This window comes from Falco cherrug, chromosome 9 (genome assembly GCF_023634085.1).
Source record: "Falco cherrug isolate bFalChe1 chromosome 9, bFalChe1.pri, whole genome shotgun sequence".
Classification (NCBI taxonomy): domain Eukaryota; kingdom Metazoa; phylum Chordata; class Aves; order Falconiformes; family Falconidae; genus Falco; species Falco cherrug.
This window is the reverse complement of record NC_073705.1, coordinates 7,622,064-7,647,044: the sequence shown is the minus strand read 5'-3', so window position 1 is coordinate 7,647,044 and position 24,981 is coordinate 7,622,064. Positions and strand designations below refer to the sequence as shown.

Sequence of the window (24,981 nt, the reverse complement as noted above, 5' to 3'; positions counted from 1 at the left end):
CCTGGGAGCTGCCCGAAGATTGTACAGACAATAAAAAACCCCGACAATATATTGTAGCGAGGTGGAGAACAAAAGGAGACTGACAAAGGAGGTTTGGTCTGTGCAACTACTCAATTGAACTATGTAGCCACATAGCTGATGGCCATGTTACTGCTATATTTAATTTTGAGATGTTTCCAAATGGAAAAGCAGATTTAACGGATTAGTTCCTTGCTCACCCATCACTGAGGCCTTGAATTTCTTTTGCCATCCCAGACCATGATATAGCGCTATACATCCACTGTTGCACGCACAGAATGCAGCCCATTTTCCAGAAGGAAGTGCTGCATCTGTGTTCATTGCCTTGATTACGGTCTGAGAGCTGCCTTGCCACCTCAGTGTAGCAATTTACAACAACAAACTAATTTAAGATCTTTTACACTATGCTGAATCCAAACCACTTATTGTGCAACAGGCAGGACAATATGTAATTCCAAATTAAGTCAAGGTAGACTTAAGTATAAAATGAATACAAGATTGGATTGAGAGCTACACTCGGAGGCTGCTGATGAAGTGAAGCAGAGCAAAAGCTTCTTTTGTCTCCAGCATCAGCCTCCCCCTCACACACACTGCAGCTCCTATTCTTACCAATTGGAAAAAAAAAAGTTTAAACCCCACCAACCCAAATACCATCAAGTGCCATTGGGGGTGGGGGGTATAGACATTAAAAAATAAATTTTTTTTTTTCCCAGTGACATACTGCTCTCTGTACTTCAGCCACGCAACACCGCTGGGATATCACAACTCTCTACAGTTTGTTCTTACCTGAAGCTTGGCAGAAGCTGAACCCAGCAGATGATGTTGTAGTGGTAACGGCAGCAGCGCTACCAAAGACGGATCCCCCTTGCCCAAAGCCGGTGTTCTGCCCAAACGCTGGAGGGCTGCTTTGTCCAAACAACCCACCCCCAGTGCTGGCAGATGGCTGTCCAAAGGAAAAGGAGCTGGCACTGTTGGTGCTAGCTGGTGCTCCGAAAACACTGCCACTGCTCGAGGCTGCTGTGGAAGCCGCTGGCTGGCCAAAGGCTGGCATGGTCCCAAACCCAGACTGGCTAAAGGTAAAACCACCTGAAGAACTGCTCGCTGGTTGCCCAAAGGTCGGTGCTTGTCCAAAGGCTGGCTGACCAAAGCCACCAGTAGTGGTGGTACCGAAAGCCGAAGTACCAAAACCTGAGCTGGCAGTCTGTGTTGTAGCAGTGGCAGTGGACAAGGTACTGGTGGCGAGTTGCCCAAATGGAGAGGATGCTGTGGTACCTGCTGGTAGCTGTCCAAAAACAGGTGGTGTGGAAGGAGTGGCAGCTGTATCACCAGCAGGCTGGCTAAATGCTGAGCCAGAAGAGCTGGAACTCGGAGGCTGAGAGAACACAGAGGAGCCTGCAGAAGTGGGGGAAAACACAGAGGCACCAACAGCTGGACTCTGAACACACGTAGCGACATCAGAGGCAGCAGCCAATGCACTTGTGGCTTCTGCAGGAGAGGCAATGTTTGTTGTAGAGGCTGTCACCGAGACATTCTGATCTGGTGGTGCAGATGCAGAGACAGTAGGAGGCACCGGTGCCTTCAAATCACTGGTGGAGGCAGGAGTAGCAACGGCATCAGGGGGAGGTGCTACTGAGGTGGTGCCAGAGCCCATGGAGACTGCATCCCCAGCTGTGGCCTGGGGTAAAGTCGCTTCTTTGCTGGATTCTGAAAGCTGTAGCTGTGGCTGTGGCAACTGCATCATTGGAGGTGAAGACCCAGCTGCTACAGCTTCATTTTCAGATGGCTTTTCTGACACAGACGGTAATTTGGCATCCCCTGCACTCTTATTAGAAGTTGCAGAAGGGACAGCAGTTTGCGATGAACTCAAGAAACTTCCAAACGAGAGGGATGTTGAAGCTGAGAGAGTAGAAGGGGTAGAGGTGGATGTGCTCATACTGTTTGCTTGCTGAATACCAAATGAAAAGGTGGGTTTGCTGCCACTAGAGCCTCCAAGATTAAATACCCCAGAAGACCCTGTGTTGGTTATCTGGACATTGCCAAAGAGGCTGCCTGCAGCACTAGTGCTGGTGGACGGGGATGCTGTGCCAGCTGATGTGACTGACATTGAAGCAGCTTCTCCAGCTTTTCCTAATGACAGGGGAGCACCAAAAGTGAATCCAGACTGTATTGTAGATACTTTAGTTGACTGTGGTCCTGCAACACTGGTAGGTGGTGCTTTTGTGGTGGTCTTGGCGTTATCATCTACTTGACCAACCCGTAGTCCTGAGAAGCTCCCAAGAGTTTCCCCAGCTAGATTGCTCTGAAACAAGTGATCTCCTGGTTTAGATGGAGGGATATCCAACTTGCCAGAGGCTGTGGAGGGAGCAGAAGATGTTGTCGCAGCTGGTTTGTTTGACTGTGTGCCATCTGTTGAGGAGCTATTTCCTACTAAGGCTCCTGGAGCACTTGCTGGTTTGATGGACCCAAAAGCAAAGGAGCTCTCAGGGACTACTCCAAATTTGGGACCGCCAGCAAGTGAAAATGAATCAGTCTGGGTGGACTCTTTAGCAGGGGCTGTCAGTGACAGAGACAGAAGTTGCAAATTCAGTTATGGTATGCAAAGCTCATTTATCATTCTTACAGTAATAGCATGCTTTAGTGCTTCAGAGATTGTTAAGACAGTGTTCTTGCCTCAAAACTATAAAGTCTCTGACCATCAGGTAACTGTCACTTCCATGTGCATTCAGAAGACAGTAGAGACATCTTTACAGACAGGGTTGAAGTGACAAAAACTGTTACTTTCGTGTCATAGCATCTACTTAACCATCCTTCTCTGAGTACAGATAATTTCAGCCTTTGGCTCCTATCTCTTCTTCAACAGTTTGATAAAAACATAAAAGACCTGGTTACTAAGACCGTTTGCTGTTAACACCATTTTCACCCCTTCTTACTTGGCTCGGCTAAGCAATTCCTGAAATTCACTACAGAACTCTATTTAAACCAGTGTCTCAGAACAGTCTGGGTCATAAAAATACTTTCTGACACATGAAAAGTCTCCTACAGAATAAAATCTTTCTTTACAAATTCAACTATTTATAGACCACCGGCCAGTTTCTATGCAGCCTGTTTTCAGCTTTGAAAGACTACAGAAAAGTTCTCAAATGTAATTGCCAAAGGAGCTACACTTATTTGATATGCTGCTGTCCAACAGTGTGAAACTGTTGAAGCAGTAAGGCAGACTGGACTAGTTTTATTTGATGTATTGTCATTTCATTTTCAAGCACCAAACATGCACAAACTCCGACTTGAAAACATTGCATTGGTGTTTGGACTATGAGTTGATTTGGACAAGGCACGGGAAATCTGCATGGAGATCAAACAACAAAGAGCAAAGGCTTCTTAGCACAGCCAGCATTACCCTTGTGTTTTACCCTATAAATATATTAAGCGTATTTAAGTATATTAGTAACTGACACTAAATAATGTAGCATTTGTTTCCTCCTGAGGCACAGAAATTCTTTCTGTTCTTCTTCCATCACCAGCCAGAGGCAAAAGTTCTCCTACTGTTTCATGGAGCAGCGTGAAGTAACTGCCCTCACACAACACTGTGGTTTACAAGTGTCTCCTGCACCTCCCACTCCTCCTTTAATCAGTGTTATTTACCTAAGCTTTTACATTAACTGAATCTTCAAATTTTAAGCCAAGTTAGCTCTCTCTGCTTAATGTCAACAGAGTATTAGTAGCATTGCTGTGGCTGTGATGGTCTAAGGATATAAGCAAGCCAAGATTTGGAAGAAGAGGTGGTATCTTTTATTAGAGCAACCAATAACATTGGAAGTGAGTTTTTGACCATAAAATCTCTTTTGCAAGACTGAAATTAGAGGCGGAAAACTTCAACAACATTATAAAGCAGATGTATTATTCCCCTTTTTCTGGGCCAGGCAAATATGGTCTACCTATGAAATGGAAAGGCAGCCCACATGTCGTCAACTCCATTTTAGAAGCAACACAAAACTATCCCAAGTCTTTTCCTCCCATTACTAAATGCTCATTCCACTTAATGACAGCTTTCTGCACCAGACAACCTTGGCAACTTTAAATCTACAGATTAAAAGACAGCAGAGAAAATGACTACAGATGTTACCCTTTTCATAAACTAGTACCTCCTAGATGTTCCTGGCAGCAAATATTTTGCTTACTCTTAATTGAAAGGCAGGTGGCCTAGATTTCTGTGCATTACAGGGTATAATCCAGCACACGTATGTGATGTTACTGCAGCTACTGCAATTTTAATAATAGAACTGCAATGTAAAACAAGAACCGCAGGAATTAGAAAAAGCAAGCGTTCTTTTAGCAGGGAAGAGCTGCTGTTTGCACACCCTTCCAAACTAACCTTGTGAGGAAGCAAGGCTGGGCAGCGTTGGTGATGAAGCAGCCGACGTGACAACACCAAAAGTAAATCCAGACCTAGGAGGAAAAAGGAGAAAGGGAAAGAATGACACTTAGCTCAAAATGTTACAAATTCCAATCTCGTGATTAACACAACTTTGAGACACACTGCCAGTGCAGACCTGCACAAAGTCAGGCACGCAGGAGAACAGTTTCTCCAACAACTAAACAGGCAGAAAGAAGCATGCACATAGGCTGGCTCCATTTGTTTCCCCTCTGACAAGGTTTCTAGAGGGTTAAAGAGAGTCAGTTTGAAATTCTTTTGACCAACCCTCATTCTCCCATATTCTTTCCTTTCTGCTGTGTATCTCTTCCCCATACAGCTTGGCAGCTAAACACCATGCACCATACCCTGATAGCTTTTGGGAGACTAGCAAGAGCTGAACCCACAATGGCAACAGTGCATGTACAAAAGGGAGTAACTAGGTACTACTGCCTGTCAAGGAGATCACTCATAGCAAGGCAGAAATTAAGTTTCTACGACTATTTCACACAAAAAATGTTCTATCTTGCAAAAATACTGTCATCTTTCATGATTAGCATTGGGGTCTTCCAAAGACCTTCATTCCCTGAGGCTTTTTAAGCTTTCTCTGATTCTCAAAGACCAGCTGCTGATACAGAAGTCAGACTGTGTAACTAAGACATCACTGACAATGGCACTGTATTTAGCATATGGTTTACAGTCTGAGGCACTGCAGCCCAGGACAAAGGCAGGGTTTGTTTGCTTTTTGAATCTGAATTTCCATGTCTCAAAAGAACTATTTTAGCCCTTTGAAGAGCACAGCAAAGCATCTGGGCAACATCCACTAGACAAACTTGAAGAGAAATGGTTAAAACTGAAAGAAACCAGCCTTTGAAAGTATGCGTGTTCTGAAATACTTAATGTTACCCACTTCATAAAGAGAAATTAACTTGAGTATTAGATAGGTAAACATGCAGGATTTCAAATAATCATTTCTAAGGAGTTATCCCTCTCCCCAAACATAAGAGATGATCGACGAAATATCTGTTATCCCTGAAAAAGCACTCCATAAGAGAGTTTTCAGAATAACTGTATGTTCATAATATGCACCTTGCTTTGCATTACTGTTATGTAACAGAAATCACCAGATGGCATGGGGACTCTCTAGTCACCTCCATGAACGGACTACTTTTCAAGCCAAAACATGGGATTTGTTCTGTTTCACTAAAGTAAGTAATTAATTTAGCTAGTTTGACTGTTGATACAAATTTCAAGTCCTAATTGGGAATTCCAGCGCTTCTGTCTCTCAAACCTCTGCAAGCATTTGAAACCTGTATAAGTAGGCTCAAGTTGGAAAACCCAACATCATTCTCTTCAGAGGTGATAAGTGTTAATATGACCAGGTTCAGGTTCCTCCTTCTCCTATCCTGGAAGCATAAGCTCCCACCATTCAACCTCTTCTGCCGCAAAGCCGAAGTTCATTCTCACACGCCTCTGCACAACTTGCTAGGGATAATTTTCCTGCTGCAGCTTTGTTCACTAAGAACAATGTTTAAAGCCAGCTATGATCTGCCTCTTCTTCCTCTTCCTTAACCCCAACATACAAGATACAGCATAAGTGTTCTTCTCTGACTATGAGAAGTGGTGATGTGCAAAGACAGTCAGTGAATCCAGTGCATCAGACCATGACTGGGTGCTTTAACCACAGTCATATTGCTCTAATCTCAAATCATCACCTGACAATGAGAAATACCAGCATACACAGTGTATGATTTGTTAATAGTCCACTATAGATAAACCTGAAAAGAAAGCCAGTCACTATTTACTCTTGGTTAGTTACAGACTTAAAAAAAAAAAAAATCTCAAAAGCAACATGGTATTGTGTAAAATGCTGGCAGACCTTCAGACCTCACTCAGGTAGGCTTCCACAAACAAGGTGGTCTTCCAAGAACTCTGGTGAAACCCCTGCCCTCCCTACCTAACATTTGCAGGTGCCATTTTTATTTAGCTAAGTATTAACTTAGCTAAACTTAGTAGTAACTTAGGCAACGCTTGCTCTAACAGCTGACACTCATATTTAATGTCAACTACAAGGAAATCTCAATGTTCATACAGACCCCACAGAAGAAAACGAGAACGCTTTGTTAAGCTGTGCAGTCGTTGCTTGTACTGATGTCACTGTAGCAGAAGTCACAGCTGTAACTGTTTTTACTTGCCCTTGTCCTGTAAGTTACAAGAACAAGCATTACAATAAAGAACAAAACACCCTATCATCCAGCCCTCAGAAAAGGAACAGTCTGCACACACAGTCTGCAATTTTATCAATTGGAAACAAAGCTTTTTTGCCACTTATACCAGGTCTGACATTTGTCCAGAGAAACATTCTTGCTACATCATCAGAGAACACAAGAATCATTTCAGAGATTTAAGGCAGTAACATATAATAGATCAGAGCAAAGATAGGCGTCATCATCTTGACAATAAAAATTAAGCAATAAAATCCTTGGTAAAATAAATCCTTGGTAAAAATCTCGTCAACGTATCAAAACACATTTCAAATAAAAAGGAAGTGCTATCAAATTCAGGAGCTGACATTTTCAATAAACCAAAATTTAAGAAGCATTTGCCATGTCAAATATGATTCCTAGCTATTTTTACTGCTTCTTACCCCTGGCTAAGAGGAACCTACATCCATGGATTAGAGTCAGAAGACCAACAGAGATGGATTTTAGACATTTATGCAAGAGGCTTATAAAACCGTGTCCAATGCAAGCATTATTATCTAATACACATTAAAAATCAATTCATTCCCTCCCTAAGTGCTTCCTCTTCCTCCATTTGCATGGAACGATGTAAAGTGGGCATTCCTTTCTTTAGAAGTTTCTAAACTGTGTGCGACTGATCACAGTATCTGAACTGGCTTCAAAGTAGGTCACAGAGCTCAATGCTCAACAGACCCAGTACCCGAATTAGTTCATTCCAAGCTAGCTCAGGTACTCCTATGGTCCTGCATATTTAAAAATCAAACTAGCGTGTTTAAAATGTTTGGAAACAGCTTGATTTTCACGTTTAAAAACCAAAACAGCAAAGATGGCTGCTTTTGATTTGCTGTCAAACCACTGCAACCTTTGGTAGATGTGCTTTCAACATTTCTTGATACGGTAGGTTACGCATTCCGAGTCCACTCTGAGCAAGGAAGTGTATCGTCGAATTTTAGGTGCAGGAACAGAAAGAAAACAGAGCGATATATAAAACCACTCTCCTGCTCTTCTATATCTTGGTTTTTCAAATTTTCTCCCTCAAGATCGGCACAGCAGCCTCTCAGTGGAGGAAAATCTTTTTTCCTCAGGGTCTTCATTCTCTGGATTGCGCACCCTAACAGATGGCAAGACATCCAGACCTTATTTCCATCTCCACTAAAGACCAACTTACCAGAGATTTTGCTGCCAGATGATGCTGGACCAGCTGTAGATGCCATAGGACAGGGTGCAGACACAGAGGAAGGTGGAGTCTGTCCCTTAAGCGAACTTGTTATAGGTGTCTAAAAACACAATACCACTTCAGGTCAGTGCAGTCTGTCCATTTACAAAGGTCCTTCTGACTTTGGTCTGGTATTGGGAGTCGTGCTGTGACTTAAGAACAAACTAGAGGAAGGTGGTTGAAGCAATTTTAAGTGCCCTTCAATCCTGGGTTCCGTTAGGTCTTGACACTTAAATAGAGTCAATACTCAACTTTTCCAACAAGTCTCTTGCAGAGGCTAGTAAGCCTCCATGGGCAATAGCTCAATGATTCCAGGGGACAAAGACTTCTGTGTGTTTTTTTGATGTGTGGACATTAAACCTAGCAGCTCGTCAACCAGTAACAAATGTTTTCAGTAGAATAATAGGATAGGGAAACTCTCCCTTGATTGCCTAGTGCTTTTTTTCTGTGTGTGAAATTTTCGTATAACTACCTAACACAGCTTCTAATCGCCACAGTCTTGCAAGCCTTCAAAACAGAGAGAAGGCAAGACATAACAAAGATACACCTAGCATCACACTGTCGAGGTCACAGATAAATAAATGGCTTGCACAAAGAGATTTTTAGATGACAACTAAACCCTCAAACTGTGCTGAGCATGCCCCAGTACAGTATTCCACAGGGAAAGGGTTCTATATCAAGATACCTGTTTAGCTTGATTTGTAGCAACAGTTGCCAGAACTTGGTGGACTGCCTGGGCTGCAGAGTGAGGTACAGATGACCTTAAAAAGAAAAATTAAAATGTTAAATGAATGGCTAGTCTAAAAGAGGACTTCCTCACCTCTCAAAAACCACAGCTTCCCGAAGTCTTGAACAACTGCCACTTTTAAAGGTTGCACGCACAACTCCAAACGAACAAATCTGATTAGGGAATAAACCTCTTAAATGAATCAGCCACATTTAACAAAGAAAGTCTGCCAATGCGTTTAAAGCTCTAGACTCAAACGATCAAGCCTTCTTCACACACTTTTGTCTCTGAAGAGAGTCAGGCCTTTCTATTTTACAGGGAGTTGATGAAAAATCAGCAGGTAAGGGGATTACAATTTTATGCCTAGTGGATAACAAATTTAAGAAGCTTCCTTTATAGCGTGGAGCCCAGTCAAGTACATGCAACTCTCAGAAATGCTGAGCAAGGAAACAAAGCTGAGGGTGGGAGGGGGGAAGTGCTTCATGTCTTTGCAGCGTGGTATAAGCATTAACGAAGTCATGACAAGAACCATGATAAAGTTAACCATATTCTACATTAAATGTTTGGGAATTTTGACCATGAAATAAATCGTACATCAGAGCCCACAGACAACTGCTGCAGAACAGCAGCTGCTTTATGTTTGAAGCATCCTACCTACACGCTGTGGGCCACTAAGACACCAAATCACCATAACTTGGGAATGGTCATCCAGTTTTAGCATTTTCTCAAGTCTGTGGCTCACCATATCCAGCAGCTTAAAGAGCCAATACAAAAGTTTTCAGAAGCTTAAATTCAACACTGATTGCATTCTCATGGTGGCAAAGGCCAGCCTTCTCTTACCCTAGCAGGCTCTTTCCATCTTGACTCAGGCCAGGTGTTCCCTAAGGCAATAAGCAAATTCTATACTCTAGAAAGGGCCGAAGCTGCAAATCCCAGACAGTAAATGAATCTGGGCATCAAAAGCTGTGTATTTCCTAAAGCATGAAGACTCCCAAATAGCACAAGTGGTTTGGTCAGCTACAGGCCAACTCACAGAAATTTCCTGCTATATTCCAAAGGGGACACAAGAATGAAACAGTAATTTTGCATAGCCCATTAGTCTTGGATAGGGGTTTGTGCCTTAAACAGCTCTGCATTACCAGCAAGTCCTTCCTTCCAGCAATGAGCACACTCTCCCTTTATGTTGCACAGCCTGGATCTGCCCTCTGCCCAAAGCAAAAGAAAAGCAAACAAAGAAAACTTCAAGATTAGCCCTGGAAAGAGACCATGCAGCTGTCAATTTCAAGTTCATACTAACCCTGAACAAAGCAGAAAACAACAGAAGGTCTGTGAAATTCATGATAGGGTGGGACCTTTTCCCCAGGAAAGTCTTAGGATTACTTGACCCGCAGCATTTCTGGCAAGGCTATGAAAATGCCGGGTTTGACTTCAGTTGCAGCAAGAGGAGGGGTTTGCACTGAAAACTGTAACTGGACTGGGACCACCAACACACCTAGACACAGGCCATTGAACAACTGATAACAACTGAAAAATCATTACTGCTTAACAACCCGAAGAGTGTGCTGTGGCAGCAAAAGACAGCCAGGATATCTGAAGTAGCAAAAACTGATGAATTAACTTTGCTGGGTGAACGCTCTTTGTTTTAATGCTGCATCTGACTGGCGGGCATGGTTCATTTGGGTAGAATTTTTAAGAGTACATTTTTATGAGGTCAGCTATAAAATAAGACTGTAAAAAGCCTTCGAGATATCAAGCTAGTTGGTGCTCTATAAATTAGAGAGATCAATCAATACAGCCAGCCTAAAACTACTCAAAAGTAAGACAGGTCTTTAACTAAAGTTCAAGTGAAAACCAGTCTCAGGTATGTATTGCTTGCTCATGTCCTTGTCTATGTACAGCGAGTACTCTTTACTTTCTTCATCATAGTTTTGATGAAACAAAGGGTAGAGGCTGCTTTTAGTAAAATTTCCCAAGTAAAGCTATTTGCAAATTTTACTTTCAAAAGATGGTAGCATTGCTCTACCCCCCCTCAGTTAATCACTTTTAGGAGAAAATAAAAAATACCCTCCCCCCCAAACTGTTTCCCAGTTAAAACGCAGAAGAAACCATGAAGTAAATGTCGATGTTAGCAGCCGAGTACCACCACTGTAAGACTCTCTTCCCTTGTTGAAAAGCTGCATCAATTTAATCTTTTTTTCTTTGACAGTGCCAGAAATAATGCAACAACAGAAGCTGTTCCAACGAGCTGTACACAGACCCTACAGTTACATGGATAAAGCATTTGCAACTCCATGTGGACTTACATTGGAGATACGTGGTGAGTTTATCCTACTTTATGCATAAGCCCAACTTTGCTCAGACTTTTCAGTAACACCCTTCCCTGTCCAGCCCAGAAGCAGCCATGCATTATCTTTGTCTTAAGCAACAGAAGGAACTTCAAGCAAAGACAGTTTCAAGGTCGTTACTATGACAGGGAAAAGGACTAGTTCTGTGGCTGGTGACAGAGCCTGGAGATAAGACAGAAATCTCTGGAATGAGCTGAGCTGGGTGTTGTCTGTAGCAGGCAAAGTAGGAAAGCCAAGTGTTACAGCTAACTCACGAGAAATCTTAATAAATTTAAGGTTAAGTACTAGACTACAACATTCATAATTTACTCATAAGGAAGACAGCCTTGAAGCTCTGTATTTTTCCAAAGTGATCGGCCCCTAATGACACCCTGCCCTTTAGTCAAAATTCTGATGTCAACAAACTTGAGACAAGTTTCCAGAAAAGCCAGAGCACAGTTCTCCCCTCCCTCAGGGAGTGAATCTGGGAACAGACAGAAGAGGCATAACTCCAGAGGAGCTTTCCTCTCTAATGGATGACGAAGTAGAAGGAACATCTGGACAGCTTAAGGCCACAGACCACACTCAGTGACAGAAGGGGTGCAGTTCCCTCACAGAAAGAGGCAGAACAGAGGTACGACTGGAGAGATACTAAATCCAAAGCACATATTAGCAGTAAAACCATTGGATCCCAAAAGGAGAGAATGCACTAAAATGCATTTCACAGACTAATGGAGAAGGAGGTTAATACTGGTCTTGTCATTTGTTCAGGGCAAGCCATTAGCAAGTCCTCAAATGACCTAGAAAGAAAATATTTCTTCCTTTCATTCCACAAACCCAATACTCTTGTCTAAATGCATCCAGTTTAGTCACAATATAATAATAATGCATCACATAGTCACAGACTATATAAAATACTACTACTGCCCCCCACCGGCAGATGTAGCCTATTGCAAGTGCTACCGAAGGCTACCAAAAAGAGAAGGGGAGCACCCACTCACCCTATTACTGTGGAGACAGCTGGAGTCAATGCACCAGTCTTGAGTTCTCGCACATTCACCACCTGAGGAACGTTTTTCAGAGTCGATTCGGTCAAGGAGGTGCTTACAGCTTTAAAGAAAAAGAAAGAAAAAAGAGAGAGAGATAAAGACCTCTGTATTAAGCATTTCGTTCAATGTGGTGCCTATGAGTAACTCCAGAAGAAATCCATCGAAGTTTCTAAGAAGGTATGTGGTGTATCTGGACCAAAATTGTTTGGCATCTCAGCCTTCAATAAGGACATCAAAGAAGTGGACAGCTTTCTAAATAGTTGGTACATTTTTTGTTGTTAGCTGACCAAATATAATTATTCTTATGATCTTTCCCTTACCTACATTGTAACATCTTATGTTAACAGATGTTACCTGTGTAGTTAACACCCCACCCTCTGCCAGAATTCACGTCACTGGTCCACTTTCTGCACTTATACTCTCCATGGGCAACAAAAAGAAACTAACCCGGTTCCTCTACCAGTAAGTAAATTTGGTTTCTTTTCTGCACTGATGCTGCAGTACTGGGGAAGCACCAAGAAATGTCTAAAACCAAAGAAAAGCTTAAATTGGGGAACCTTTCTCCTGTCAACGCAAAACCTTACAAGCAGATCCAAGGCTTAACTCAACAGCTCACTTTAACTTTTCAACATTAAAATTGCTTTACAATTCAGGTATCTAGTTGCGTAGCTAATAATGAAGTTATTAATACAGGCCAGTGGCATCCTTTCTCTGCTCTCTGACTGTTTCTTGTATACAGATCAACCGCCATGCCAGGATCCCCTAAGAGCCATGGAAATTTCTGCCACTGCACAGATGAGAAGGCATACAAAGAAAACTGAGGTGGGAGCTTCTCAGCATTTTGTACTAGTAGCTTACAAGAAGAAGGAAGACAAAGAAATACTGGGTAGCTCAGAGATGCAACAAATACAGATCTGCATCACATTTTGACTGATGATCTCCTCCTTTGAGAGCACTAAATTCCTGTGAAAGCCACATTCAGCTGCTCAGAGGTCACTTGGGCAATTAGCCATCCTTTTACCTGGGGACTGGTTAGCCATCTGCCTCCGCAGAGCTGCAGCAGCAGCTGCTTGTGGTGCTGGAACAGTGACAGAGGGAGCAGGGGCCCCGTGTTTCACAGTCTTTGTTGCAAGCATTGTACTGTCAGCCCCTTGTGGTATGATTCTGTTTGAAGACGTAGGCACTAAAACCAAGAAACGAACAAAAATATTACAGTTCACTCTCTCTACAAATCAGGGAGACTTGAAAGCCTTTGCTGAACTACAGCTTCCTTCTGACAAGACTGATGCACAGGCCTTTTAAACAATAAACACAATCCCTCCCTGGTAGTTTCTGTATGTCCCAATGAATTTAGCACCTAAGTCTCAATAGCTGTCATTTCGATACATCAGATGACTTTCAGTTTTCTGTTAGACGCTTCTGCTGAGACCTTATTTTTCTCTCTGGCTACAGATAAAAAAAACACTTCTCTTGCACAAGGAAAACTGAGTATATGCAAATATAATTCTTACTGTGACTCACTGGGCTCAGAACTCCCAACCTTGGCCACACCAACCACATGCAGTAGTACTTCAGTTTCCTGGTCTTTGGCCATTATTTTAAGAAATAATGGCACACACTTCAGGCAAATTTACTAAAGGATGACAATGCTACCTGTGGGTCAGTACTATCTGAAAGAAACAGGCTATCAGAAAGACACAGTCAGTGAGTCAAGGTATTTTAGCATTTTTAGCTCAGGTTCATAAGGTTACAATGCCACGTTGCTAACTGCTTTTGGAAACTTGGCAGCATAAATCTGCATGCTGCAATCTCATTTCTCCAGGACCTGAAGCACTGGCAATGGATACAGTGGTTAAAGATACTGATGAGAACACATGCAGAATAGAAGAGACACTGCAAGAACAACTCACGCAAAGTACCCAGGGAGAGGTGCTGTTTCCCAAAGGATGGAGACTGAGCCATTAAACCAGGCTGGACAGAGGGAGTACGGACCACAGGAGCATGACGAGGGACTTGGACTGGAGCAGCCTCTTCTTCCTGGTCCACTGCCTGTGAATCATCATTCTCCAGTGATTGGGAAACCGAGGACGTTGAACTGACTTCATCCAAATCTTCATAATATCTTGTGGACAAGAAGGCAGATCGGGACAAACTTGCTGCCATATCAGAAACAAAATCACACATGTGTATTAAGTTGAAGGAAACATCCAGCCTAACAGCCAAGACAAACGCCCTGTTTTAAGATGCTCTTCTACTGGCTTATTTTAATCCTACATCAATGGATTTGACTTCTTAATTGCCAGGAAAAGCAGCCTTCAATAAGATAGTAACTGAAGGAAAATCCTACTGAGAGCAGATGGGGGAACAGGAAATGAGAAGTAGGGGTTGAGGAGTGAGAATCCAAAAGCTAACTACAGGACTGATTCCCACAGCAGGTAAGTCACCCTCCTGGAAAGCATTTCAGACTTCAATGGTAACTAAAGTTTTACCTGGAGCTGTAGACCTAATTGGTGGAGTTTTTCTCTTGGCTAGGAAATTCCTCAACTGTGCCTGTTTCACAGGGGATAATTTAGCTGGAAAACCAAAGACAGTTATTAGTCTACAATCAAACTGCAAGTAAAAAAAAAAAAGTAATTCATATTTATGTTGTGAATACCAGGAAGAAAGAATAAATTACCAGGTACTTTAGGCAGAGGTTTGGCATGTGATTCCAAGGTAGTTTTCATCAAGGCATTGCGCAGGCTTTCAAGGTCACTGTCAAAACTGGGACAAGGCAGAGCAGCAAAAAAAACGTATCAGCAGAAAGAAACCAACCAGATCAAGAGGGCCAAAGGAGCCACTAAAACCATTGGCTTATCTGGAAGAACAAGAACAACTTATCTGGCTCCTCTAGATACTGTGCTATTGTATCTTTATTTTGGAAACTACAAGCCATTCACTACTTTCTTGGAATTTGGACAGACAACAAGCAGTACCTTGGCCTAGAGGTACATTATCCTGTTTACTACAAAAAACATAACAATAGGGGAAATTTCTGATAAGCACTGAACAGTGTATCACAGAATATAACCAATAAGCTTCTGTATTACCTGGGCATAGTTTAGTCTCATTTTTAGGGCATCCTGTCCTGCCATACCATATCCACAAAACATCATTCTGTGGAGGATGCACCCTTGCACATTGCTGAGGGCAAGAGGGAAGAAGCATCAATGCTACTCAAACTTGTGTTTCACGTACCTTTGAGTACTGCTAAGAGAAGATGTATCACTGGGAACACTCCACTGAGATGTCTGATTATACAGTCGGAGCTGCTGTAGGCTGTTCACAAGATGATTTAATCTCTTCCTCTGCTGACTGATTATTTCCCGATTATTAGCCAGGGTGTTAAACAACGTCTCTCGTTCAGGAACTATCAGACGCCTTAAGACATAAGATCCAGAGACAGAGAGAGGTAAGGACCTTTCTGTGTATCTAGCCACAAGCAGGCATGCATACGCAAAGTAGTTGAGTGGTTCTAGCTACTTAAACTCCACGAAGTCAAACATGGTTTGCTTTGAACACCAAAGTCGTTCAGTTCCTCACAAATGTGTATTTCTCCTTTGGATATACAGCAAGTTTATTCATTTAGCCCATTTACTTCAAGATGTTTTATTTATTAGAAAGGTTTCGTTAACTATCACCAATGGATGCATTTAGTTTCTTCAAAGCTTATTTTATAGCAGAGGTGTTTTTTTTCTATAACCACTATCTACACTGTACACAGAGATGCAGCAAGCTTGTAACATGTATGGAGACAAACAGTTTGAACCTATAGCTCCCATTACGTGTCTTAATCAAGCTTTATCGCTAGACCCCTCGAAAAAGATCATACTGTTAAACGGAAAAAAGCTTTTGTTTGTTGATTAGAGACTAATGCCCAATTCGTCGACGTGTTCCTTACAGTTGTTCTGTATTTCAATTTCAGTTACTTACTTCTGCTTTCTCTTCTGCTCCAGGTGCCGATCCCACTCCAAATCCAGAACATCATTCACATCCTGAACAGCAAACTTCACATACTGGTGCAAGCGTCGAATTTCCTATCATGCAAGACAAAGACAGCTTTTAAGTCACTTCAGAAATCTCAGCTTCAGTTGAAGCAGCTGAAGACCCTTTGGGCTCATTCAGTCCAAGCCATGCGGCACTTTCCCATATTTCTGCCTGGAAATTTTTATCAGCACAACAGAACCCAACAGAAAATCTACTTATCAGTCAATGCAGTACCCACAGGGCTTGACTAGGACATTTTAACCAACCCATCAACTGAAAATAATACTGCCCATAACATTTGCAAAACAAAGCCAGGTCCTTTCAGACCTTTCAGAAAGGGGTTTACAAACTTCAGTGTAAAAAACAAACCTTATTTCAAATCTAATTTCCAGAACACGACTCATTTGCTCCCACTCTCAATGTTGAAATTTCTAACAATTACGGGTGATCAAAGTTTTGTAGGCTATTCACATGGCTCAGCATTCATAGACTATGATTCATGAAAGCATTCACAAATGCTCACAACTCCTACATTAAGACAAGGAATTAACTTGATTTTTATAGGTAGGGAAATAAAAAAAAGCACAGAGAGTAAAGTGACTTATCCACAACCACACCATTGCACAACTAAGCCAGAGACCTCTGGCTACAAGCCTTCTCCCTAAACAAAACCAGCGTTCAGTCATTGTTTCATTATTGTCATGCCTCCAGCCTGTTGCAGCGTGAACATGTCTTGTACAAGATCGTAAAATGGAAATGGAAACTGCAGTTGGTTTCAGCTCATCTCAACAGAATGCTGACTTAAATACAAAGATGGAGCAGCCAAGGAACACAGGTTGGGAAAAATTCCACTGCAACTGTTTTCAAGATACAGCATGAAATTCAAATGTGACATACCCAACCTGAAACCAAATCCAGTCCTACTGTGGGCTTAGTGTTACACACTACCAAGCACAGGTTTCCTTTCTCCAGCCACTATGAGCATTATATAGCAGCAGCTCCCTGGATAGCAAATTGATATGGCTGGACATCAGAAAGAGCCACAGGATCTTTAAAACTCCACTGGAAATGAACACATGAAGTTGACTACTTGAGCTTTTCTTACCCAGGAGAATAAGGATGATGTAGACTGAATAAAATTTAAAGTCAGACTACAGCTGTCTTTCTCATAAGCTTTCAGAAAGTCGACCTGAAAGCTCTCTCCTTACATTCCAACCTCCTTCCATTTCTTTCCCACTCTGTTACTCTTTCCTCATGATCCTCTCTCTAGATCATGCATTTCAAGATTATGTCTCTGAAGTCACAAGCATAAGCTTGAAATGTCATAGAGATATCCTGGACATCAAAGCAGGCATACAATTAAGGCTGTAAATCAGTCTACAGAATCCAGGTGAAGATTAGAGATCAGATCTAAAAGAAATTATTTTACGTCAGCTGATTTCTAGTAACTGTCTGTGTGCACGCTCTTGATACCTACTGTAACAAAGATGACATTCAATTCTGTCTTCAGTCTGCTAGTCAGACTTCTTGAGGGAAACTTATCAGTGTATAAAAGACCAAGTATCATTTGTAGGGCACATTCACTCTATTTTGCTTAGGGTTAAAGAGCCCTCTCATCACCAGAGCTGTAACAAAAAGAGTGCTTCACCCCTAGTTTCTTTCATGTCTCTGAAAGCCTCTTTATGTGCTGCTGGTTATTTTCCTTTGTGCACCAGCTTTTAGAGTGTCATTTAGCTTTATGCTCTGCCATCCATGAAATTAACCACACAGTTCTGTAGGTCATAATAAATCATCAAATTGTTCCATAATGCACTTGCTGAAGATAAAAATAATTCCAAGAACTCTTCTACAAAGTGTTGGAAAAAAAATTGTTTTTTAACTGAACTCCCTGAGCAAACACTACAGGCTGAGAAGGAACAGGATGTAAAGTGTCACATTTTCAGCTCAGAACAGACTTGGATCTCAGTGAACTGTCTCCCTTAAGCAGAAGTTTTGAATCATCAAGGCAAATGGCAACAACAGAGGAGCTTTAGGAGAGGATTTTCAGCATATCTTGCAAACTCACGGAAAACAAAGCTCATCGTACTTTTACTAGACTATGCTGAAGCAGCAAATACCTAGGGCAGAACAAAACTGCTGGGCACTTGCACACGCAAGCTTCAGTTTTATTTTATTTAAAACTCTAGATTAGAAGTTGGCTGACATGCTTCATACCTGAAGTTGTGCTTCACTCTTGGGATCCAAAGGTTTCTTATAGAGCAAATGTAAATACCCCGAGCTATGATTCCGTTCATTCTGTTCTCTAGCCTCTTCTACCCCTGCAAATCCCTCCAGCAAGGTTGTCTTCAGAATACTAATATCTCCATGAAGTGACTGCAAATAGAACAGATGGGACAAGGTTCAAAGTAACATTTTTTTCATTGTCATCTCTAGTACAGGGGCTTCTGCAAGTGCCTGCCTGAAAGCACAAATGCAAATGTCACCCGCACACTAACGCAGCATAGTCAGATGCTCCATCTGTATCAGTTCAGCTTTAGCAGGTTAAGCAGGAACACCAGGTGAGGAACAGTCATTGCTGAGAGCTAAACAGCTTGAAGATGCTCTACTCACCTCTGTTGTCTCTTTAATTTCCAAGAGGAAGGTGTGAAGATCATCTGACTCAGTTCGCAACATCTTCATTTCCTCTTGAGTACCAACTTGGAAACAGGCTTTGGAAGTCCGAGCCTTCAGTTCCTCCATTTCCTTTTGAAAATGTGCAATCTACAAAGTCAAGCAGAAGAAAGTGCTGTCACTGAAACATAGCAGGGTGTGGAACAAACATCACAGGTCCTGAATAATGTTTCTACTACACCATAAACACCTGTCACTTTGCAGTCACAGCAGGAAACTCTCCTTGAATATTAACAGGAAAGACTACACAATTTTTCCAGCACAGAGACTGAAATTAAAGATGACTGAAGAGGACACACAAACAGCAATTACAAACCAGGCTGATTATCTTAGGAAAAATTTCCATTCTGATTCCTAAGCTGACAGACACCATCAGAACATAGGTGAACTGAAAATAAAGTGTCTGTGTGCAGTGGTCTTACAGCTTCTAAAATGAAGAAAACTGCTTGGAAAAAAAAAAATCTCACCTCCTCTCTGATTCCTGCTATGACAGGGTCTGAATCCTTCCACTGGTGGGCCTGTTTCTCTAAAGCTGTGCTGGGGAGTCCTGATTTACCCTGGGGAAAAAAAACAAACCAAACAAAACCAAAACCAGTATTAGTGATATATCCGTTGCGAGGCCTGCTGTCAGAAACTCTATTCAGATACCAGTGACCAGGGAGACAACTGTCATAAACTTAAATACTAGTTCCACAGTAAACTAAGACCGGTATGTGCATGTTTGAATTAGGACTGTGGACCACCTAGAGATGTGTAGCTAAAGCTGTAGGAAAGCAAAGAAAATCTGCCTGTGCTGCTCTGAATTATTCATTTTAATATCCAATAAATTTGGTATCTCTCAATACACAGTCAAGCCATCTCTTGACTGCTTATTAGTTAGGAAAGCTGTGAAAACTTATTTCTATAACAGGAAGAATTAGTTTCTACAACTCTGATTATGACAACATATATCAAAACACAACTCTCTAAAGATGTGGATAGAACAGTTTTAGTCCCACAGATTTGATACTATTTTAGTGTCAAAAGCTAGCTAATACTTTTACCTAAGAACAGTTACTCAGTCCAATGAATTCTAAGCAATTCATAGCCCATGTAAAACATTTCATCCTCTAAAAGAATCCACTCAAGTTCCCATTACCTGAGTAGAGCTTGACTTTGCTGCAGATGGCGTGATTTTGCCTGTGTTCTGTAGTAAAGAAGCTGAAGGCGTATTTTGAGCAGGACGTGCCACTGGAATTAAAAAGAGGAACAGTAATTTATGAACTTATACAAAACTTGAGGAAACAGGCTGTGACCAGACACAACCATAATCACTGCTGTCAAATCCAAAAGGAATAGTGGTATGGGCCCCAGTGCAGGAACACGTTCCTTAGGTGGTGTTTTACTCCCATGCAGCTTCTCTGCTAACAGTAACAAATGTCACTCTCCAGTATCTGGCTGTACCACTCCTGAAGGACCTCAAAACCCCCAGTCAACGTGATCATTTCAGAGATGGAACATTATCGTGCTAACAAATGAGTTCTATCTAATTTAAATTTCTTTGTGAGCACAACCCCAGTCACTCCAGATGCAAGACAAGGCACTGATGTGCATGACTGCTGAGAAACATTCATAATCAGAGATGTATTACAGAGCACTGAAAGTGCCAGAACTTCTGAAGGAACTTAAGAAGCTGAATATATTTGTCTCACATATGGCTCTCTGGGGAACAAAGTGCACAAATGGAAAAACTTCTCAGTTTCAGTACTAAGTCCATCACATCATTATGGCGTGCAAATCAGGAGGTCTGTATCAGTAAAAGCAGCAGGAAAAACAAGAAAGAAAGAAGCCAAATTAAGCTCATGTACTAAAACTTTTAGAACATTGTTTATAATGCATTATTCCCAACACCACGTATCAGACTCCTACCTGTGACAGGCACAGGGGTCGAAGTCTTCAGCGGTGTGGCAAGAGAGGCTGCGAGGGGCGTAGACTGGCCCAGAGGACCTCCAGAAGCAGTTTTTGAAGGCGTTGAAAATGAAAACATTGTGGAAGTGCATTGACCACTGCTGCTAGTGGGAGAAGAGGTGTCTACAGCAGTGAACCTGCAACAGAAAGCAGAACATCCTTCAGCTTTGAGCTGGTCCTGGCTGTTTCCCTCCATCCAAAATAAATCACTAAGTTCTAATGAATTAGCATCCTCTGGGATCAGCAACAACTCAAGCTCCAGATACAAAATTACAAGTGTAGCTTCTGAAGATAGTAAGGAGGAGCTATTCAGGAACATTTCTGAATATGTAGAATGACAAAGACTGCTACCGTAGAACCACCCAGTGAGCAAAAGCTAAATGCCACAAAAAGTACTACCCTGCTTCAAAATGCCCCTCATAATTTTGAGCCAAAGCACCAACTATAGCAAATCTGAGCTGCCCTCAGCGTCACCCTTGCAGCAAGGCTCAAACAGAAATTTTGCAAGAAGATAAAAATTTCTATTCATCTGCAAACCCAGCCCCTCAAGGCAGCCAATTTATTCAGCCAATTCACAAGCGTATAATTTGCTTTATGCACAAAACAGAAAATCCAAGAAGCCATAAAAGCTACCATTGGATCTTGGTGTAGTAAAGATTTTTCTAATTAAAAAATAATCATTTGAACGATCAGAAATGTCTTATGATGCATTTACATGAAAATTGCTCTCCACAGAAAGTAGTCCCAAATAACTTAGTTCTCTGTTTTAAACCATTCTTTCTAAAAACAGAAAGCAAGTCTCAGGAGTTGAAGGGATGAGTGGGTATATGAAATCCAAGAACACTCATCACTCAAATCCATTTGACATAGCTTCTAATCAGCAACGGCTTTCTTTCAGTTGGCACAAACAAGCTTTGAAGATTTCACATCTGTGTTCAGTGACCAAGTACCCATTTAAGAACAAAACCAAAAGGTCTGGCATCCCCACTGAATGCGGGAGTGGAAAAGAAAACCATCAGCTATAGATACAGCTTCCCCTCAGCTCCACAAGTTACTTTTTAGGCTGGGAGTCAAAGAAACTCGTGCTGTCACCACCACACTACATCAGTCCCAGACATAAAGGATGTGAAATCCCAGTGTTCCCCAAGAGTCTTTAATCATGATTTGCATCAAACCAAGGCATGGAATTACTGTTTGATGCCTATGATGCAAAGATATGAAAAAAACCTAGGTCTGTGGCAATTTGGCAAACTGCCAGTCTATTTTTTGGCATCGGCCCCTGACTAATATTTTCCCCATGAACGCAACCTCTAGCATGGGAAGCACTGAGGGTTTTCACACCCATGATGGCTATGTCTTGGACAAAGAGAGGCTTCTTCAGTGCTTTCTTGGGAGCATGGGGAACAGCTGTTGGGGCAAAAAAACAGAAACCATCTTCAGAACTACCATACATTGTCCATGCCTGGAGCAATTTAACAATATCCAGCCACTGCATTAAGTACTGTATTTATTTACTTCTCATTGAGGTTCACTTTGACTGAAGAAGCTGAAGGGGCAAAAGATGACTTCTGTGCAACAGGTGTTGTGGAGAGTGGTGGCCCAGGTGAGCTGTCTGCAGCTGGTTTAAAGTTCATGGATCCAAACGAGAAGGAGGTGGCAGTAGCTGCAGTGGTGCCCACAGAAGGAGCAGGAGTCATGGATGCCTTAGGAGAAGCAGAGGAGAAAGAGAACGTTGCTGCTCCAGTCAGACTGGGAGCCAGGGCTTGCTTGGAGGCATCAGTGGCAAAAGGATAAGGTGGAGGATCGCTGCCAGTAGAGCCAGGCGCCTTTGCAGTGGAAGGTGTAAAGGAAAAAGCAGCTGCTCCACCGGCTGCAGGAGGCTGACTTGAGGCAGGAGCAGTAGGAGCAACACCTGGCACCGTGTCAGACTTTAAAGAAGTTGGAGGAGTGGTTGGAGTTGTGGCAGTACTTCCTGCAGAAAGACAAACAGGGAAGGAAGAAACTCATTTGGCTGCATTGACTAATGGCAGAAGGTACTGCAAGGCCAAATGCTATTTGATGGGGACAGTTCAGCACAATGAGGAAGAGAGACTGCAGCGCCAGGCTTCCAGTCCCCGAACCCAGTAAGTGATATAGAAACTGCACAAAGTCCAAGTCACGATCAATACTACAGTCTGTCTAGGTTAATGCTGTCTGGAGTTTCCTGTGAAAAGGCTTCACCTTTCTCCATTCATTTTGATGAGGTTCCTGCCATCTCAAATAAAACTGGCTGTCAGCACACACATCAGCCAGTGCTGCAGAGAGGCAGGCTGCCAAACAAAAGTATTCTGTTTGGGGAAGCAGAAGCAAATTTGGGCTTAGGGAAAAAATGGTGGGTTTGCAATTAATACTTTATGCATGTTGGCACGCAAAACTATCAGTTTACCTGCCCAGCATAAGAAACTGCCTACTTCACACTGCATATGGCTGCACATATATAACTCAAAAAAAATGCTACTCTTCACCTGCTAACACAATTTTCAGTGCTGCAAAAAGCTATCATTTATATAAGCTTTTGCTGCAGCCAAACACCTTAGTTCATATCATGGCCTCCTATGGCAAAACATGGAGGAAAACAATCACCTCTCTGAAGCACACAGACCATGCCCTGGATCTGCACAGTGCTTGCTCCTTGTCACCAGGCAGAGCCTGCAGTCATTGCTGCAGCTCCAGTCACACACCCCAAAGCTGGTTAAAGGGCCTCCTAGAATTGTTTTGAGAATTGCTTTGGCCCTGTTCTCCAAAGGTTAATTGCACAGTAGAATCTGAATGCACAGTCTGCAAAGTGCGTGAGATCCCACATAATGAACAGGACTAGATTATTTCACACTGATGTGCATAAAACAGAACAGTACTGGGAGCATAAAACATCCGAGAACTGCTCCCCATTATATTCTAAAGAAAAAAAAAAAAATATTTTCTGTGACCAAATACATGTCTAACCACCAAACTTACAGATGAAGATGACAAAGTTCCACAAATGCAAGTTTTCCCCTAACCCACCAGAGCACTTACCTGCTGACTTTGGAACTCTCTCCCCTGCTAACTGCAGCGACTCTGGGGTCACAATAAATGACCTGACTCCTGGGTTTTGGTTGATCATGTAAAATGGGCAGAGCACGCCATCCGTAGAGAGCAAGATCAGAACTGGAGCTGGAGCAAGGGTCTTCTCATCACCTGTCAGAGACCACATATGTAAAGTCCTGCAGCCAAAGTTTCCTGTCTATTCCTACAGGCACCTTCATGTGACTTAGCACAGTATTTCTTACATTTCTCCCTTCCTACTGTCACTTGCATCTTTGTTCCCTTGTTTCCCCATGAATGTCCAGTTCTGTTTTTTCCCCTTTGTTATTCCTTCCTATTCCTGAATTCATGCTTCATAAATTCATAGATGAAGGGTTATTTTGACAGTCAAATATCATCTCCTGAATGACAAAGCCCAACTTTCACTCATGAATACCTGTGCCAAGCTTTTTTATATTTTTGAAGCAGTCTTTCTTCTTCACCTATACACTGCTCCCTCCTTCAATCTTCTATGCCTTCCGGCAATCCCCACTTTCCATTGGGTTCTGGCACATGATTAACATCCATATACATAAAGTACGAAAGAGAATTGCTTTTTAACTTTAAAGAAAGCCAACATCAAACAAACATCCTGATGATCTGAACCTCTGATATAAAATACTTATATTTTGCACAGCTGCAGCTTTGAGCCTAGAGTCTGCTTCAGTTCAAATAGTCTCAGCACAGTTAGAGGCTCAAAACCACTCCTTATATTTTAATTTTAAAATTTTTAAATTAATTGGCTTAATTAAACAAAAAAAACCCCAAAATTCTAGGACGTAGGAAAAATTTGCTATAATCAGTTTGTCTGGCAGTACAATGGATGGCCATGCTTCTCTACCTATTGGTTCTTCAGGAAAACCATGTTAAGGAAGGGCAGTTTCCACATGGGAACAAGCTCCAGGACAAATGAGGTTTCTTTCCAATCCAAACTTGCTGTGAACTGCAAAGGCAATTAATGTGCAGCCAAAACGAGCTGATTGCACTCTGTGAGAACACAGAGAATGTGTTAGCAAAAAGCTTCTCCAAAAACCTTTCTAAAAATTCTAAGGCGGTACAACTGGGCTTTAAAAAAAAAAAAATTAAAAAAAAATCTGTTCTGACAGATTCCTTAATCCAGTAACTGTAGAGATTATAAGAGAAAATGTTTCAAATTCAATTTGGCATTCAAGTAAAAAGTTTGACCTCAATTCCCTACTGTAGGTTTTGATTCAGGTAAAGTTCTCAGTTAATCAGCACCCTCCTGTG

General features: G+C 42.0%; 1 protein-coding gene across 2 annotated transcripts in view; it reads right to left on the bottom strand.

Moving 5' to 3' along the window:
- NUP214 (nucleoporin 214) overlaps positions 1–24,981 on the bottom strand; it is a 45,113-nt gene that overhangs the window by 12,200 nt on the left and 7,932 nt on the right. The window contains exons 11-29 of one of the 2 annotated variants that reach the window (XM_055720404.1): positions 23,686–23,847; positions 22,147–22,603; positions 20,593–20,768; positions 19,823–19,914; positions 19,152–19,241; positions 18,625–18,774; positions 18,229–18,387; positions 15,961–16,064; positions 15,226–15,408; positions 14,666–14,751; positions 14,478–14,561; positions 13,899–14,144; positions 13,010–13,171; positions 11,941–12,049; positions 8,574–8,649; positions 7,841–7,949; positions 6,526–6,631; positions 4,391–4,464; positions 805–2,571 (exon numbers count right to left, since the gene is read on the bottom strand). In XM_055720404.1, the coding sequence (XP_055576379.1) occupies positions 805–2,571; positions 4,391–4,464; positions 6,526–6,631; positions 7,841–7,949; positions 8,574–8,649; positions 11,941–12,049; positions 13,010–13,171; positions 13,899–14,144; positions 14,478–14,561; positions 14,666–14,751; positions 15,226–15,408; positions 15,961–16,064; positions 18,229–18,387; positions 18,625–18,774; positions 19,152–19,241; positions 19,823–19,914; positions 20,593–20,768; positions 22,147–22,603; positions 23,686–23,847 (4,392 nt within the window). The remainder of the gene's footprint in view (positions 1–804; positions 2,572–4,390; positions 4,465–6,525; positions 6,632–7,840; positions 7,950–8,573; positions 8,650–11,940; positions 12,050–13,009; positions 13,172–13,898; positions 14,145–14,477; positions 14,562–14,665; positions 14,752–15,225; positions 15,409–15,960; positions 16,065–18,228; positions 18,388–18,624; positions 18,775–19,151; positions 19,242–19,822; positions 19,915–20,592; positions 20,769–22,146; positions 22,604–23,685; positions 23,848–24,981) is intronic. The other variant, XM_055720405.1, reaches the window with a different exon arrangement.